The sequence below is a fragment of the Enhydra lutris genome, unplaced genomic scaffold (genome assembly GCF_002288905.1).
Source record: "Enhydra lutris kenyoni isolate GAN:26980312 unplaced genomic scaffold, ASM228890v2 scaffoldscaffold27, whole genome shotgun sequence".
NCBI lineage: Eukaryota > Metazoa > Chordata > Mammalia > Carnivora > Mustelidae > Enhydra > Enhydra lutris.
Window position 1 is genome coordinate 1,611,022 of NW_019154111.1, and position 16,726 is coordinate 1,627,747.

At 45.6% G+C, this 16,726-nt stretch overlaps 1 protein-coding gene across 1 annotated transcript in view; it reads right to left on the minus strand.

Annotated features, from left to right (window-relative positions):
- LOC111152074 (chloride voltage-gated channel 1) overlaps window positions 1-16,726 on the minus strand; it is a 29,689-nt gene that overhangs the window by 7,109 nt on the left and 5,854 nt on the right. Inside the window, exons 7-16 of the mRNA XM_022510369.1 lie at window positions 15,904-15,982; window positions 10,422-10,547; window positions 10,079-10,163; window positions 9,763-9,864; window positions 9,385-9,469; window positions 8,988-9,137; window positions 4,070-4,139; window positions 3,770-3,880; window positions 1,788-2,001; window positions 1,424-1,557 (exon numbers count right to left, since the gene is read on the minus strand). Coding sequence (XP_022366077.1) covers window positions 1,424-1,557; window positions 1,788-2,001; window positions 3,770-3,880; window positions 4,070-4,139; window positions 8,988-9,137; window positions 9,385-9,469; window positions 9,763-9,864; window positions 10,079-10,163; window positions 10,422-10,547; window positions 15,904-15,982 — 1,156 coding nt within the window. The remainder of the gene's footprint in view (window positions 1-1,423; window positions 1,558-1,787; window positions 2,002-3,769; window positions 3,881-4,069; window positions 4,140-8,987; window positions 9,138-9,384; window positions 9,470-9,762; window positions 9,865-10,078; window positions 10,164-10,421; window positions 10,548-15,903; window positions 15,983-16,726) is intronic.

Sequence of the window (16,726 nt, forward strand, 5' to 3'; positions counted from 1 at the left end):
AAAGAATAATAAATAAATTATTTAAAAAAATTAGAAAGGAGTAAAACCACTCACTCTTTCATATGGAACAGTTTCATTTGCCCCTCAAGTTGGGCATTGAAGAACAGCTACCATTCAACTCAGTAGCAAAGAGAACCACATAAGGGGCTAAGGGTTTTACAGCGGAGCCTCACTATTCATGAATGCCCTGTTTGCGAATTTGCCTCCTGGCTAAAGTACAGGTATTTGTAAACCCCATATTAGGGCTCAAGATGCCGCCACCATCGTTCACAGACCTGCACAGCGCAGCAGTGGGGCCTCCCCCCACACATGTTCCCAGCTGAGGTTAGAAAAGTAACATTCTGCTGCTTCTCTCAGCCCTCATATTATAAGCAAGCATTCTTTTCATTGTCCATTTAATGTCACATTTTCACAGTTTTGTTGGTTTTGTGTTAGTGATTCTGCTGTTTGACATCCTTCCCACCCCTCCCCCTACCACCCAAACAAGAAGGCTGTGATGTGCCTTATGGAGAAAATATACCTGTTAGGTAAGCTTTGTTCAGGCATGAGGTGTAGCCCTGTTGGCCATGAATTCTAGTTAATGAATCGACAGTATATACTAAATATGGTGTCTTTAAAGAGAGACACACATAAAATAAATGTATGCATTCATCGGTTGAAGAAAATGAGACGAGAGGAACCTAACCCTGTATTTTTTCCAGGGCAGTGTTTCAGTATAGTAACCCTAGTTCAGTGTTCAGTGACTTTAAAGGACATAGCTACAGTGACTAAAGAGCATCGGCTGTAGTTCTCTAATTGAATTTTTTTTTTAAGATTTTTTTATTTATTTATTTGACAGAGAGAGATCACAAGTAGACAGAGAGGCAGGCAGAGAGAGAGAGAGGGAAGCAGGCTCCCCGCTGAGCAGAGAGCCCAATGCGGGACTCGATCCCAGGACCCTGAGATCATGACCTGAGCCGAAGGCAGCGGCTTAACCCACTGAGCCACCCAGGCGCCCTGAATTTTTTTTTTAAGATTCATTTATTTTAGAGAGAGCGAGAAGGTGGGGAGGGGCAGAGGGAGAGAAAGAATCCCAAGCAGACACCCCACTGAGCATGGAGCCCAGTTCAGGCTTGATTTCACGACCCAGAGATTATGACCCAGAAAGTGCAACCCCAGCCGAAATCAAGAGTCGGGTGCTCAACTCACTGAGCCACCTGGTGCCCCTCTCTGACTACATTTTTAACTATCTTCTTTTGCTTGTGTTCTGGCAGTATTTTTCCTTCTTGAAGATGATCGTGTTCACTAGGAACACAAGCTGGGTATCCTGTGGCAGACTGGGTGATCCCTAAAGATAAGCCCGCGCTACAGTGCCTCCTCCAGCTCTGTGGAGCCCTGGTTCAGGTCACTAGCTCAGGAGTCTGCTTCCTTTCTTCCCACTCACCTTTTGAATCAACCAGTGGTAAAGTCTTGACTGTGGTGGTCTGGAGCAGGGTTTGCAATTCCCGGTAAGTGCAAGTGGCTGAAACAAACTTCACATCACGTACCATGATGTCCTCAACAAAGATGGTGAATTTACTACAGGGGGAGAAGGCATGGGGCGTTAGCCCCACCATAAACTTGTTCCTTTGCTGTCCCTTCCATTCCTCGCATGAGGTTTACCATGCATCATGTCACTCATAATACTCATTAAGTACATGGGAACATAAAAATAAGTAAAAAGCAGTATTCCCAAATGTTGATCCTAATCTCAGCAGCTCCCACCTCCACCCCATCAAGCCTGAACTAATTCCAGCTGGTGCCCTGACCTGAGCTGGTTCCAACCAAGGTCAGGCAAGTAGGGTAGCTTCTTGACCTGGATGATGCTGTCATAGAGGGAGGGCTGAAGGCTCTGAGCCACCATGTTGGCCAAGATGACAGCCACCATCATGGGTAAGATGTGGGCAATCTGACCCGTTAATTCGAAGCAAATCACAGCTGTGGAGACTGTGTGGGATACTGCACCGGTCAGCGCGGCTGCCCCTAGAATGACACAGGAATGTACCAGTGGGTTAGGGCTGCCACGTGCGGGATGTGATCCTGGTCAGTGCCAACACTCCTGACACAACCATCTGTCAAGAGTAGGAGCTAGAAAACTGTCAGCAAATCATTTTGATCTCATTCTGTGTCTTTTGGCAATTTATAAAATCATTGTGTGTGTCAAATTTTCATTTGTAAGATGAAGATAGTGATGTCCTATCCCTTGCTTTTGAAAGTTTGGATCATTTTTTTTTTTAATATTCTCTATATCCAACATGAGGCTCAAACTCACAACCCTCAGATCAAAAATCACATATTCTACTGACTGAACCAGGTAGGCACCCCAAAAGTTTGGATCATTCTTAATTGAGGATTCTAAAACCCAGTGACAGCATTTTCTACTGGACCTCGGGTTTTGATGTCAACAATATATGAGTGAAGGGAGTCAAAACCCAGGACTCATGGTGTGGACTTGGAGTAATAACACCTGTGTCAGATTCTGATTCTATAGTTTCTCAACTGTGTGTGTAGAACTCCATCCTTTTGGAATCCCATACTATCATCTCTAAGGTAAAAAAGGTCATTGAATAAGTTGTAAGGCCCTTGCAGATCTAAAACGTTATGATTCTATGAACTCTTTGAAAACAGAATCTTATTTTTCATTGTTTTCCCATCAACAGAAATAGTCACTAGAAGGTATACGTGAGAAGAGAACAGGAAAAAGACACAAACGACAGGGGCGTAATTGAGAGAGCACGTGACTCTGGATCTCAGGGTTGCGAGTTCAGGTCCCTAGTTGGGTGTAGAGCTTACTTAAAAAAAAAAAAAAAGAAAAGTCACAAAAGGGAAATACTGAGAGGACTAATTCTGCAAGATGGTACAAATAACATACTTCAGAACATAAACTGTCACAAGAGATATGTATTCCGGGAAACGTCCACCAGGGAAGATGGGTGACACCTGAGAGTCATGAAGATGGGGAATAAGAGCAGAGGACTCTCATGGATGAAAGAGGCTTTTCGTAAAGGTCTGTGATGGGGGGGTAAGGACACCATATGCACTGGAAAGCTGCCTAATGCTTCTATATTTAAGGGCGGCACGGCTGTAGGTGTTATGGGGTTTTGATGGGGAAGAGCAGGAGCGGGGAGGCATAATAATTTTGAGGATTATACAGGCCACTGTGTTTGTTAGACAGGGTTTCGGTTGGATGGGATTGTGGATTTAATGTGAAAAAGATTATCACAGATTCTCAGAATGTTAGGGCTGTAAGATATCTCAGAAGTCATTTTATAATAAAGAAACTCTGGTGCAGAAAGGTAGGTAACTTGCTCCACTGTCATCCAGGTGACAAGTGACAGGGATGAGTAGAGACCATGTTTCTTTGCTCTTAGTCAGGTACTTTAAAGTCCTGTCAGTATTAGCCCATCTGCAGTTTGGGAGTATCCAAGCCAGTCACCTGCATTGCGGTTTCTATAATTCTTTGGAAGGAAGGAAAAAACCCTTACCAAACATTCAGACACAATCCTAGGTGCTTTCATTCTTATTATCTCATTTAATTCCCATAATCCCTTTTCTACATAAAGAAACTAAGCTTCAAAAACGTTCAGTAAGAGCTAATGAGAGTCAAAGCCAAGGGTTGATTATTTGAATGAAAGTTGAATCAAATAGCATAAAATTAAAACCACATTATGTAGTTTGTCTGGAATAAAGATGTCATGGGAGAGTTTGCGTGTGGCTATTAGGGGTTACCAGAGGGTGGAATGTGTCTTACCAATTACTGCATAGCCCCCGGGTAGGATCTTATAGATGATATCATCAAATAAGATACCATCAGGGAATAGCATAGCCATGATCTCTCCTACCAGCCTTCCGAATGCAGCTCCTAGAGGAAAGACAAAAGGAAGGAAGGTGTTGAAAGATCCAAGTTCCTTATCCTCTATATTTCAGAGCCAATCCCTTCTTGGGCATTAAGAACAAATACAAGCCCCTGGCATTCCAGGCCTTTCCTTAATTTCCCAGTACCCTAGATTGCAGCTGTCAGCAAGATCCCAGGTTTCCCATCAGAACTTACCTAGTACGAACACAGGCATGAAGCCTCCGCAGGGTATGGGCATAGTGGTGGCCACGATGGACATCCAGAACTGGGGTAAAAAGAGGTATCAGGACACCCTCTCAACTCTGCCCAACACACACACACACACACACACACACACACACACCTATTCCACTTCCTCCCCACTTCCAACCCTTCCTCTTGCCTCAAGAGTCACAGAAACCCTGGGGTAGCTAATTCGTCCAGAAGCCATCTTGTCTGTACTCTTTCTCCAGAATCAAAAAACGTGGAGTGCTCACCCAGGCTAAAAACCACCAAAGACAACATTGTAAGAGTTCTCTTGATGATCGTTTCCCCTTGGAATGACTATATTTGCCTTTAAGCAATCTAGAACAAGAAGCGGAGCCCCTGAAGATTCCTGTCACTGCTCCAGAAGGTATAGTATAGCCTATACTATACCCTCCTAGCCCAAAAAGTTCACCTCAGCAGAACAGCCTGAAACTCTTGAAGCTGGAGGGTTATCTTTTCCTGGTCAGATTGTTTCTGAAAAAGAGCTCAGCTCTAAGTGTCAGACATCTTAGAGTCTCAGTGACTTCCTATGTGACTAATTTAAATATATAGTTATTTATAAACCCATTTATATGGCAAACCTCACAAGGGAACCTGGAGTGAAGACTGTCCTGCCTGAGTCATTTCCTTTAACATCAAACCACATTAAACAGAGGTTCAAAAGATCAAATCTATCCTAGCCATACTGGAAGGACACATTGAGAAAGTTAGCCAGTGCAACAGAAAAGATCTCAAAGGCCAACTTTGTCAGGTAGTATTCCAAAAGAAACCAGAACAATTTTAGCAAAAGTAACACATACATTCTGTGGCAAAGAAATGTGGAAGAATTGAGAAATAGAATGGAAAAATGAGCATTGGTTGAACCTTTAAAATATCTGTAAAAGAAATAAAAATATGAGATACACCATGAAAATGTAGAAACAGGTTTTACATATTACTTCCAAAATAAGTAAGCCAATCTTACAAAAGGATCTCAAACTCATGTGGTGAAAGATGGTAGCAGCTAAATTAGAACAAATTGCCAGGATTGAAATATTTGTAATTGAAAATCTGTACCAAGTGCATTGTAAACTAATGAGAAATACATTTCTTACTATTCTGAACCATAGAAAGAGTCCCTTGATCTAGGGCTGATGTCAAGAGGCCATGCCAAAGGCTCTAAGAAGGCTTCATCCCAGAAGCTCTGAGATGAGACAAAAATGTATACTTCTTCATGTCAGAATATGACCATGTAAAACAGCTGATAATGGCCAAGTCAAAGGTACAGATGAAGATATTATAGACTGAGAAAGCCTTGAGTATAAAGCAACCTTGTGTCTTGTTTTCTCTGCCTGCTCTCAGTCCTGGTGGGGTGCTCATCAATGCGGGTAGCATGCAGGTAGTTCACTGGGGAGGGAAGGAGGAAGGAAGGAAAGAAAGAAGAGAGCTTGGTCAAATAGCGTTCATGCAACACAGAAAAGGCTTCTCAGAGCTACTATTTGCGGAAACGCCCAACAGAAATGCTCGTTGGGGAATTTGTTGAACCTGCAGATGACCAGACACCATGTCGGTCAGTGTGGACACGGAGTTCTGGGTATTTGTAGCTTACTTAACCTTTGCAAATGATTTTGACATGTAACAACTGGAGACCCCTTGAACTACTTTGTACCATCTCTTTGGAATAAGCACATGAAAGCCGTATGGGATTTTTTAGGTTCGGGTTAATCTGAAAGCTCCAGTAATACAGATTATAGGTGGCCGATAGGTCTGATTTCAGAGGATGAATTCTGGATTGTCCTCCAAGATATGTGTAAGAACAGATGAGGATCTGAGGGCCCTGAAGTGAGCAACTCCTAAGGACAAAGAATGACCCAAGTTTAGCAAACTTTTCGAGCTATTAGCACACCAAAGGAAAGATCCAGATGCAATGTAAATAATGTAGAACACAAATAACTCCCAAGAATTTAAACACCCAGCGCTAGAGAACTAGGAAGCTAGAGTCCCACCATGACAGATTCTACTTTAGTCAGACCCTTCACAGAAGGAGTGCCACAGAGAATTCTACAGAGCCTCAGGCTATGCTGGTCAGTGATACTAGGTACTGACTTTAGACTTATTAGATAGGGAAACTGAGAAGTTGTAATTTTATTCATACCCATGATACCCAGCTGTTAACTTACAACATGCTGGTATTTCCATGTCTTAAGACTGGGGAAGATGGAAATTCCCTTCATCAATAGGGGAGAATCTTATCTGCCTGTGTGAATACCGCCGGAAGCCCACACAGGCTAAATTTCAAACCAGACTGGAAAAATAGTTCCAGTCACTTTTATATTCTAATTTGGTTATGTAGCCTATCACCTACACTTAGGACTAGATAAAGGGATGGATGCATATGTGTCCAATAACAGAAAAGTGAAAATGCTTGAAGCAGTGATAATTGGACAATACCATGGATTTATAGCAATGAGTGGTGTTAGTTACATTTTTTTTTTTAAGATTTTATTTATTTATTTGACAGACAGAGATCACAAGCAGGCAGAGAGAGAGGCAGGGAAGCAGGCTCCCCACTGAGCAGAGAGCCCAATGCAGGGCTCAATCCCAGGACCCTGAGATCATGACCTGAGCCAAAGGCAGAGGTCTTAACCCACTGAGCCACCCAGATGCCCCTACATTTTTAAATATTATGGAATGGCATAGGCCTGATGCAAACTGTGAGGCTTGAAATATAGCCCAGGAAGTATGTGAGCTTCTTTCCCTGTTACGTGCATGATGTAAACATTATCAAGGATGTGATTCAGTGAGAAATTAATAATAGCGACATACAGTTGAGTCCTGCTGTACAATCCAAGTAGGCCTCCCAGAATAAACTTTAATCTGTGAAGTCAAATCCAGATACATACTTGGGAATCTGGGGAGGTGAGGTGAGGTGTAGGGGAAATGTTGAAAAATATATGGTATTTTGTTTCTACAAAACTTTGCAAGAGCTTGACATTTTAAAAATATGCATGATCCCAAAGTTACCATATAGTTCAGTCTAGAGGAACATCAGGAAAACGCAATCATTATCCTTGAACAATAAATCCTGAGAGGCTATCAAAGCTTGGATTTGGTTACTTACAGGAAGCTGGGATGTATAAGTTAGAGAAGAGGAACTCTGTATTGAAAGTCCTAAAGTCAATTCCTTAACAAGGCTGAGAACTTACTTACAATGAAAATATCAAATCTCTTGAAGGTAATAAAGTGGGTGTACAAAATATTGAAGCTGCCAACCCCCTGAACCCACACGGAGTGGAACGGGAAAGAACATGCAGAGATGCAGTTTCTAGAAACCCAGAGCAAATCCTGAGAATATAAGTCACAAAGTTGGAACCTGGTGTGTCAAGCACCTGGTGTCTTTAATCACAGGGTCCTTGACAAGTACATTAAAGGAGCAGCCAAAAACAAAGACATTTTTTTCAACCATAACATGAGCTTTGCCAAAGTACAACAATCAAATATTATATATTTGGCACACGGTAGGTGTGTAATAACATTTATGGAATAAATGAACCCATGACAGCTATTATAATGTAAATATAACTTAGTGACTCATATCCTGGGAAAATATAGATTCAAAAAATGTGTCATGAATAAGTGAATATTCAAAAGCATGAACGTTCAGTGTGGACGAACTTTTGAATGAGAACCTTAATGTACAGAGGAAAATGTTGGATCATTCAAGCAAGACATAGGATTTGTAATAAGGCAATCACTGAGAAAGAAAACAAGATGGGGAAAGCAGCAATTATAATAGATGTCACAACTGGGGGTGGAAATAAGAGTGTGCTTGTATAAAGCAGTGACTGAGAAGCCTATGAAGATGTGGAAGAGGCCAGCTTTGGTTTCCTAATTGAGATGAAAAGAAAATAGCTTGCAAGTGGCAAAATCCTCATGGTCTCACCAGCAAAAGGGGAAATAACAACATGTATAAAAATTACTTATAGAGGGGCACCTGGGTGGCTCAGCTGGTTAAGCATCTGCCTTCAGCTCAGGTCATGAATCCACAGTCCTGGGATCAAGCCCCACATAAGGCTCCCTGCTCAGCAGGGAGTCTGCTTCTCCCTCTCCTGCTGCTGCTCCCCTAGCTTGTGCTCTCTCTCTCTCTCAAAAAAATAAAAAATCTTTAAAAAAAATTACTTATAGGGCGCCTACATGGCTCAGTCAGTTAAGTGTCTGACTCTAGATTTTTGCCTTAGGTCATGATCCTAGGTTTGTGGGATTGAGTCCCATGTTGGGCTCCATGCTCAGCAGGGAGTCTGGGTAGGATTCTCTCTCTCTCCTGCTCCCTCTGTTCCTCTCTGAGCTCATGAGCATGCTCTCTCTAAATAAATAAATAAAGTCTTAAAAATTATTTATAGTCACTAAAAAATTGAGTTAAATATTTAATCTCTTTGGCAATTCTAGAAAAGAGATTACCCACTAGGTAGGGACAAATGGATATGCAAATCATCTAAAGATAGATAATTGGATATAGGAGAATGAAGTACCTAATTATCTAATATGTGGGGGATTTGGTTAATTTATGTCAGGTGTTTACACAGTTATCTACGTTGCTCAACCCTGTCTCTTCCTCATTTACTAGGCTGCTGTGACATCTTGGTCATTTAGCAAGTGGAACCTTTAGCAGGCTTATGGTAATTATGGCAACATTGCTAGGTTGACATGAAGGGAGCAATTAACCCAGATCTGGGCTCACTTCTGTAGGTGAGCAACTCACCTAGGCTATGGGAGCATAGCTATTTCTCTTTAGGTTGGACAAAGCCCCAGTGAAGTTCTTATGCAAACCGTGGGTTCCCGGCTGAAAAGGGACAGGAGCTTAAGGGGTTAGGAGTGCAAGGAGGGGTACCTTCATGATAAAGAAGAGGAAGATGATGATGACCACATTGACCTGTGGGTGGATCCACACGGCCGACCGGCCCAGGCTTTCAGGGTCACCCACATGCTTTACCCACGTGTTGTTGTCAAACAGGGTACTGATGGCTTCACGAGGCATCAGCTGTGAGAGGAGGAAGTAAAAGGGGGAGGTCTCCAAGGATGTCAGATACTAGCGCTCTGTACAGAACTGCTCCCCCAGTCTCATTGTTCGAGGGGCCCTCCTGCTCTTCTCTCAGGGGAGAGGTTCTACCCTTGAGCAAAAGAGCTCAGAAGCCTGAGGAATGTCTGCTGTGGCCCTGCCCTGGCTGAGTCTGGTCATGTGCTCAGTGACGTGACCCCTCCCACCCCCCAGACTCCTTGGAGCTGACCTCTCCAGCCATGAATTGACCCATTCCTGGCGGAAAGGTGAATGAGGCAATGATGAAGGTGACTATTCCGGGATACAGCAGGCGGCTGAAAAAGAAACAGATTGGAACCCTGCAAGTTAGCCCCAGGGGACGCCACGCTGAGCCAGCGAGCTGGGCCCACGCAGCCTCAGCTCTTTAAACACATGACATTCTTGTCACCAAAAAGCAACTTTTAAGGGGCAGACCACACCCCTTGCTCCCCTGTGTGGTATATTGGGTTCCTATATTTCATCGCAAGCCACCTACAGGCAAGGACGGCCTTTGACAAAGATTAAAAGGGAGGGGCTCATGGAGAAAGCAGAATGGAAACGGGCAGGACACAGAAGGGCAGTGACTCACTGCTTCGCCAGAAACTGGCTGAGGGCCTTGTTCTTTCGGACACCGAGCATGACTTGGCGATGCAGGTACACAAATACAGCTCCCAGGAAGCCACAGCAAATCCTGAGGGCATAAGTTATACAGCAATTGAACCCTCTTCGCAGACCTGCCCTCAGCGGGAGACAAATACCAGGTGTCCACCCTCCCTTTCTGCCCTCTTGCCCTCAGCAATTCACACTTATCCAGGTCTGCCCCACCTTCTTCCAGCCGGGGACCCTTCCGGCTGACACCGCACCCACGCCCTGTTCACCACTCCCAAGCAGCCAACTCCACTGACCCGATGATGGCGAAGGCTGGGAGCTCCTGCAGATCAAAGGGGAAATCCATTCGGAAATTGGTTCTGAAGAGAGCAGTGATGGTGACTGTGGGATGGAAAGGCCAGGCATCATGGTGGGAGCACCACAGAAACACGGTGCTGGGAGTGGGGATGGGGGAGGCTGGAGTCATCAGCTGAGGGTCAGCTCTTTCCTTCCTCCCAGGCTATGACCTAGATCTTTGCCCTATATCCTTGGGCCTTGGGCCCTCTTTCCAAATAATGGCATCCATTCCTTTTCTAAACGGCCCCAAGGAGATTTGTTCCCCACCCCAGTTCCAGCCTCCACCCCAGGCTGCCCTGTTACCTGCATCCTTGTTCCACACGGCCAGTACGCGGAAAACAAAGGCGCTGAACGTGGCCGCAAAGAATCCTCGCCAGTAGTTCCGCACGGCAAAGTAGGTAGAGGTGACCTCGATGCTGAACAGCACTCCTGCAGGGGCGTGGAGGTAGTCAGGTGCAGAGGAAAGGAGAAGCTCTCCGCGACACTCTCCCACCTGCGGGCCTGAGGTGTTTTTGCTGAAACCCGAATCATGAGGGAACAGTAGTGGGAAGTAATGGTCTCCTGGAACCTCGTGCTCTAAACCATACACTGGCTCCTGCTGGCAGTGGTTTGCAGGCCGGGGATGTGGTCCAACAAAGATACAGGGAGGGGGGGGGAGGAGGGGTGGTCCTCAACCCACAAACCAGGAAGATCAGGTGGTCCTCCCTCTCTCTCCCTTAGAAAGTAGGGTTGGGTGGGATTCACAATTGTCACATGTCCACAGTTACGCAAGTTTCTGCAGAGAAGTTAGGAGAGAGAACCTTTCCAGAGCAGGTGCGCAGCAGCGTTGCCAAGCAGAGCTCAGGATTTATAGGGACTCTCCTTCACATTCCTCCCATGCGCCATATACCATAGGGCAAGTTTATAAAGAACAAATAACCAAAATGAACACAAAAAGACTTCATGAGAGGGGCGCCTGGGTGGCTCAGTGGGTTAAAGCCTCTGCCTTCGGCTCAGGTCATGATCCCAGGGTCCTGGGATTGAGCCCCGCATTGGGCTCTCTGCTCAGTGGGGAGCCTGCTTCCTCCTCTCTCTCTGCCTGCCTTTCTGCCTACTTGTGATCTCTGTCTGTCCAATAAATAAATAAAATCTTAAAAAAAAAAACAACAACAAAACTTCATGAGAGCTGACAATACTCAATGTTCCAAGAAAAGAAAGTAGAAGATTCACCCAGAGATTTTTATGAAAAAAAAAAAACAAAAAAACACACACACACACAAAAAAAACAAAACCAACATTAAAAATCTGACTTAAAGAACCAAATAAGGAGAAAAACCAAGAAGCTAGAAGTTAAAAACAATTTTGCTTAAGAAAAAGGTGAGTGAGATAGGAGGAAAGCTAATCAAAAGTCCTAAGCACTACTGTTTCCAAGAGCAGATAGTGGACTGGAAAATGAGTTGGTAGATACACAGACCAACAGTAGGCATGGGGAGGGACAAAGTAAGGAATGCTAAGGAGGGCATAAAACCAAAATTCAAGAGACGGAAAAAAAAGTAACCTTTGACATATTAAGAATAAGGGAGTGGACTTTGATTAGATGCAAAGTAAAAATTGATGACAAATCTTTATCAGAAATGAGGAGGAGAAACCAGGGAACTGAGGCATATCATCAGATAAATGGACAAGAACTTGGCCCCATGAGAGGCCATGAGCCAGATGAGGTTTGTCTCCTCCTTTCTCCCCATGGTGGACAGTTGCTGGCCTGCCTGAGACCCCCACCGGCTCCCCTCTTCCCCTTCAGGGAGCATCTCCCACCCCAGCCATTTTTTCTCCCTGTTCTGTACTTGAAGTAACATTTCTCAAATTCCTCAAGAGTCCCCCCTCTATTTCACAGTCACAGGAAGTTACTTGCAGCACGGGGGTGAGGGGGTGGGGGCCCAACCATTACCCGCTCATCTAGTAGCTGCAGCACTTGGCAGAAGGGCCCTAGTGGTGAGCTCAAACGCCACCCTCTCCCAGAAGGCATTCCCAGCACCCCTCATCAAGTAGAAAAGGCCCCTCTCATCACCTTCCTGTCTCAGAGTTTGGGACTTTGGGGCACTTGCCACTTGCAGACAGAGTGATTTGTTTCCATCTCAGAGTTCTCTCTAGGATCAAAAATTCCTTGGAGCCCCCCACCTAATCCCATGCCTGGTACATTATCAAGCCTTAGTGCCTATTCTGTGTATGAACAGTGAGGAGAGGATGGGAAGGAAAGAGAACAAAAGAGAACAGAACGGGTGAAATTTCAGAAAACGGAGCGAGGGACGGTGGAATTGGGGGCAGAGAGAGCTGCCAGCCACCCCTTCTGCCCCTGCTCCTCAAATCACATCAGGTGAGGCATCTGTGTCCTCGGGCTAAAAGGATGATTTGACACAGTGGGGAAGCAGGTGGGGCAAGTCTCTCCTTTTCTTGAGTAGTAATAAAACCAAACCAGCTTTGATTTGCTGGGGTGTAAGCTATCCAACTTATGCATATTTTACAACCATTTTTTTTGAAACCCCAGGCTAGATTTTCTTTCCTACGAGGTGGTTCTGGGATGCCTTCCCTAGCAGTCTGTCACTGTATCCTCAGGAATGAGAACTGGTTTTAATATTCATCAGAGCCAAACAGAAAATGTGCTTCTAAAAGCAAACAAAGCCTTACAAACACAAACAGCTTTTGCAAACTCTCTAGTCTCTAAGGTTCTGGAGCTGGCTCTCTCCTGGCACCCTGGATGTTCTCTGTGCCCCTGCTCTGGCTCCTTTGCCTCCGCCCAGGCTAGGGCCTTCCTTGCCTTGGTGTCCTGTCCTTGCTACTCACAGACGCACTCTCTTAGCTCCATTTATGCCCACGGCTTCAGCTGCCGCCTCCATGCTACTGGGTCGCAGAGTGATGTTTCCAGCTCAGTTCCTGAACCTCAACCTCACCCATCTGGCTGCCTATTTGGTATCACTTGGCTCTGCCACAGGAACTTCAAACTCAACCTATCTACAGTAAAACCGGGGTCAGCTGGGAGGCTCAGTTGGTAAAGCGTCCGACTCTTGACTCTTGGATTCGGGTCAGGTCAGGACCTCGTGGGTGGAGGGATGGAGCGCAGGGCTCAGCAGGGAGTCTGCCTGAAGGTTCTCTCCCTCTGCCCCTCCACCCCTCCCCTCTCTCTCCTTTGTCAAAATAAATAAACAAATCTCTCTTTTTTAAAAAAATAAAGTAAAATTGATCAACTCCTCCAGACCTCTTTCACTTCCTATATTCCTTGTTTGGCTTACTAGCACCACTGGCCATCCAGTTTTCTTCGAAATGAACTTTGGGAACTGGCCCAAATTCCTCTTCCTCTCTCATCCTTTATAACCTTGCACAAAATCAACCTCCAGGTCCCATCAATTTGACCTCCTATCACTACGTATGTATCATCCCCTTCTCTCTCTCTCTCCTCTGCCCCCATCCAGTTCACTCTCTCATCATCTAGCATTAGGGCTACAATGGTTTTCTTGTTAATCTCAGATGAATCCTGTTAATCCACGGGCCAGTTCTATTCCGCACACTTCTGCCAAAGGGATGGGACGAACGCAGTTTGACATATCACTTCCTTGTTCAGAATTCTTTAGTGGCTCCACTTCGCCCATGGCCGAATCTCCCAAAGTCCATCTGTGAGATACTAGGAGCCTCAGGAGAAGTTCCTCGCTAAAGGGATTCTGTGGGAAGGGCTGTGTTTGAGCCACAGTTTGCATATTCACAATGCCTCCCAGCATAGCCAACATTCTGGTCACTTCTCCAGTTCAAAAAAAAAACCGGTCTGTTTAACATAGCATCTTCCAACTTATTTGACCTTGGGGCCCTTTCACATGTTACATCTATTAACACCGTGGAGAACTATGTTCTGTAAAACACACTGGACAAAGTCTAGCCTGGAGAACAGAATCTATGTTCTCGTGTGTGGCCGCTGAGGACCCTCACGATGCAGCCCATAAGTTCCCCTGCATCCTCTAGTGATTCTCTCATCTCCTGTGATTAGAGCCCCCAGATCGTGACTATGCGATGCCTTTTCTTCTGTCCAGAGCACCCTGTCCTCACAGCCTTCTTTGCACTTTGCCCAAGAGGCCCTGGAGACACATCTTTGAGTGGGCTGGAGGACCGGTCTGTCAGCCCAGCCACCCTCTCAGCTGTGAGCGCCTGGGAGCACAGTACCCAGAGGACAGATGATGGAAGAAAAAGGATGTTTGCTGTTTTAGCAGAATGTGGAAGCATTCTTTTTGCAGTGGTGTAAGGAATTAAGAGTTGGCTACGTAGCGAATAAATTACCTTACTACTAATTGTTTTTCTTTCAGGATTATTCTATGATCATTAAAAAAAAGGAAAACAATCAAATAAAACTACCTGGCAGGACATTTATTACTTGTATTCAATATAAACATCCTGAAAATGGCACCTCAATTTTTCAGTCCTGAACCTTTTCTCACATCAAGAGGCATATTTTATCTGTAACTCTCTTATCTTTCCTATAGTCTCTACCGAACCTAGAGAACCTTCCTTGTTCATCCTAGAAATTCCAGTTTTATGCAAACAAAACAAAACAAAACAAAAAACCCCAAACCCAGATTCTCTTCATTTTAAAAGAATCTGGCTGATTACAACCAAAATTTAAAAAGTCTACCTGTCTGTTTTTAGATCTTCTGGATTTGTAAGGCGAAAAGAGTAAGCAAAGGTGAAAGTGGGAATAAATGTAAGTGTGTGATGTCTAACCTGTACGGAAATTCAGACACACCCCTCACTCATGGGGACTGGTGACTTCAATGACAAGAGCCAGAGTGCAGAGGGATGCTAGCTGATGTGACCTCCTTGATCTGTGCGGGCTGTGCAGCGTCAGGATAAGCGAGCAGGACACACTTTCATTCACTCTGAACGCTTATCCCTACGTCATTCCTGAGCCAGGTCCTGTTAGCTACCTGACACTCCTCTACGAAGGCACTGACGACATTTTCATAATCGAAAAGATACCTCTCACAGCAGGTGTGTGGAAGAAGCATAGGCTTTTCCAGCAATTTTGTTCCCCAGCTGTCAGCTGGAATCCAATGACTCTAATGAAGGATCCGTGTAATCCCACCTGCGCTCATCCCATTACAGCTAGCACTGAGTCGTAAACAAACAGGTACAGCTGCTCTCCCTGTCCGGACCCATTTGTTCGTGTTCCAGGACACAGGTGACAGTCCGAAAAACCACCCTTTGCCTTCTACATGCAGAAAGAGCTAACATCAGGTTTAAGCTGCTATCAGGGAGCTACGGGGTTTAACTCCCATCTGTAGCCCTCGTGAAAGCTGACCGTGAGTCTAAGGCCCACCTACACACCCGTGTCCTAACAACACGCACAAATGGAAGTTTTTCCTTGGAGAACAAACCACGGAGAGTCCCCTGGTAGAAGACGTAGTCGTAAGTGGAGGGCAAACATGTCCAACAATATCGACAGGCTTTATTTAAGACAAGGACAGAAACCGGGAGGCTGCTCCGGTTTTCATTCCTGGCTCTCCCACTCGCTCAAGTCCCTTACCCTCTCTATAATCAGTTTTCTCCTTCCTCTCCTCTGCACTGTGGCTCTCATATGGCTTTTAGCAGGAGTGAATGTAGAGAGACACGTAGAATGTCACTAGCACATAGTAAATACTCAGGAAAAGTTCGCTATTCTTGCCATACTTCCATTTTAAGTGGCAATATTGCACTTGGGGATGCTGACAAAACCTGGCTGGAGAGCCAGCCTAGGCAGTGGACTGATATAGGAGGGGTGGATACTTGCCTCCAAGTGGCGTCCCAAAACAACAGCCGACTCCTACCGCGCAGCCCACGGTCAGCATGTCAGTGTAATAGTATGGCTGCTACTAGGGGAGAGACAGACAGACAGACAGATGGGAGGGGCAGGGAAGGGGGCCAGAGAGGAATGGAGAACAAGCAAGGGTGGGGAATAAGGTAGAAGGGGAGGCTTAAGTCACAGGGAATCAGCGTGGCCCCCTCCTCCCCAGTGATTCCCAGGCCAAGTGAAACTCAGTTAGTTTGGCAAACAGGAAGTGACCTCATAGCGCAAGTCCAAACACAGAAAATGAAATAAAAGATAAATATGTGGAAGGCACGTCAGCCAATAAGTGATCATCAGAGAGGGGCTGGAGATGGGGATGGCCCAGGGCAAGAAATGTCAGTAGCAAGAGAAACAGAAAGGACTCCAGACAAACAGTACCAATAAAGCCCGCATAAACCAGCCGCCAGCCACAAAGGAACACACAGCCCTCTGGTAGAGAAGTATGGGTGCCTGCAAGCCAGGGGCTGCGATCCGGGTCACTCTTTGAATGCCCACCCACTAGTCCCGTTGGCGAGCTCCCTCTCCACCCCAAAGGTTAGGCAGCCACTCCAACCCCCTTCCAAGTCGTGCTCGGGGAACAGGGTAGGGAGGAAGTGGGACTTGCCTCCAATAGGGGCTGCAAAGCAGCATCCCACGCCCACCGCACAGGCCGACACCAGGAGATCAAGCTGCCCAGACACGGTCTGCAACAGAGAAGCACGCAGGACGAGGAGAGTAGAGGGCTGGGGCTGGCAGCAGTGTTCATGAGGGATGGGGTGGGGGCTAG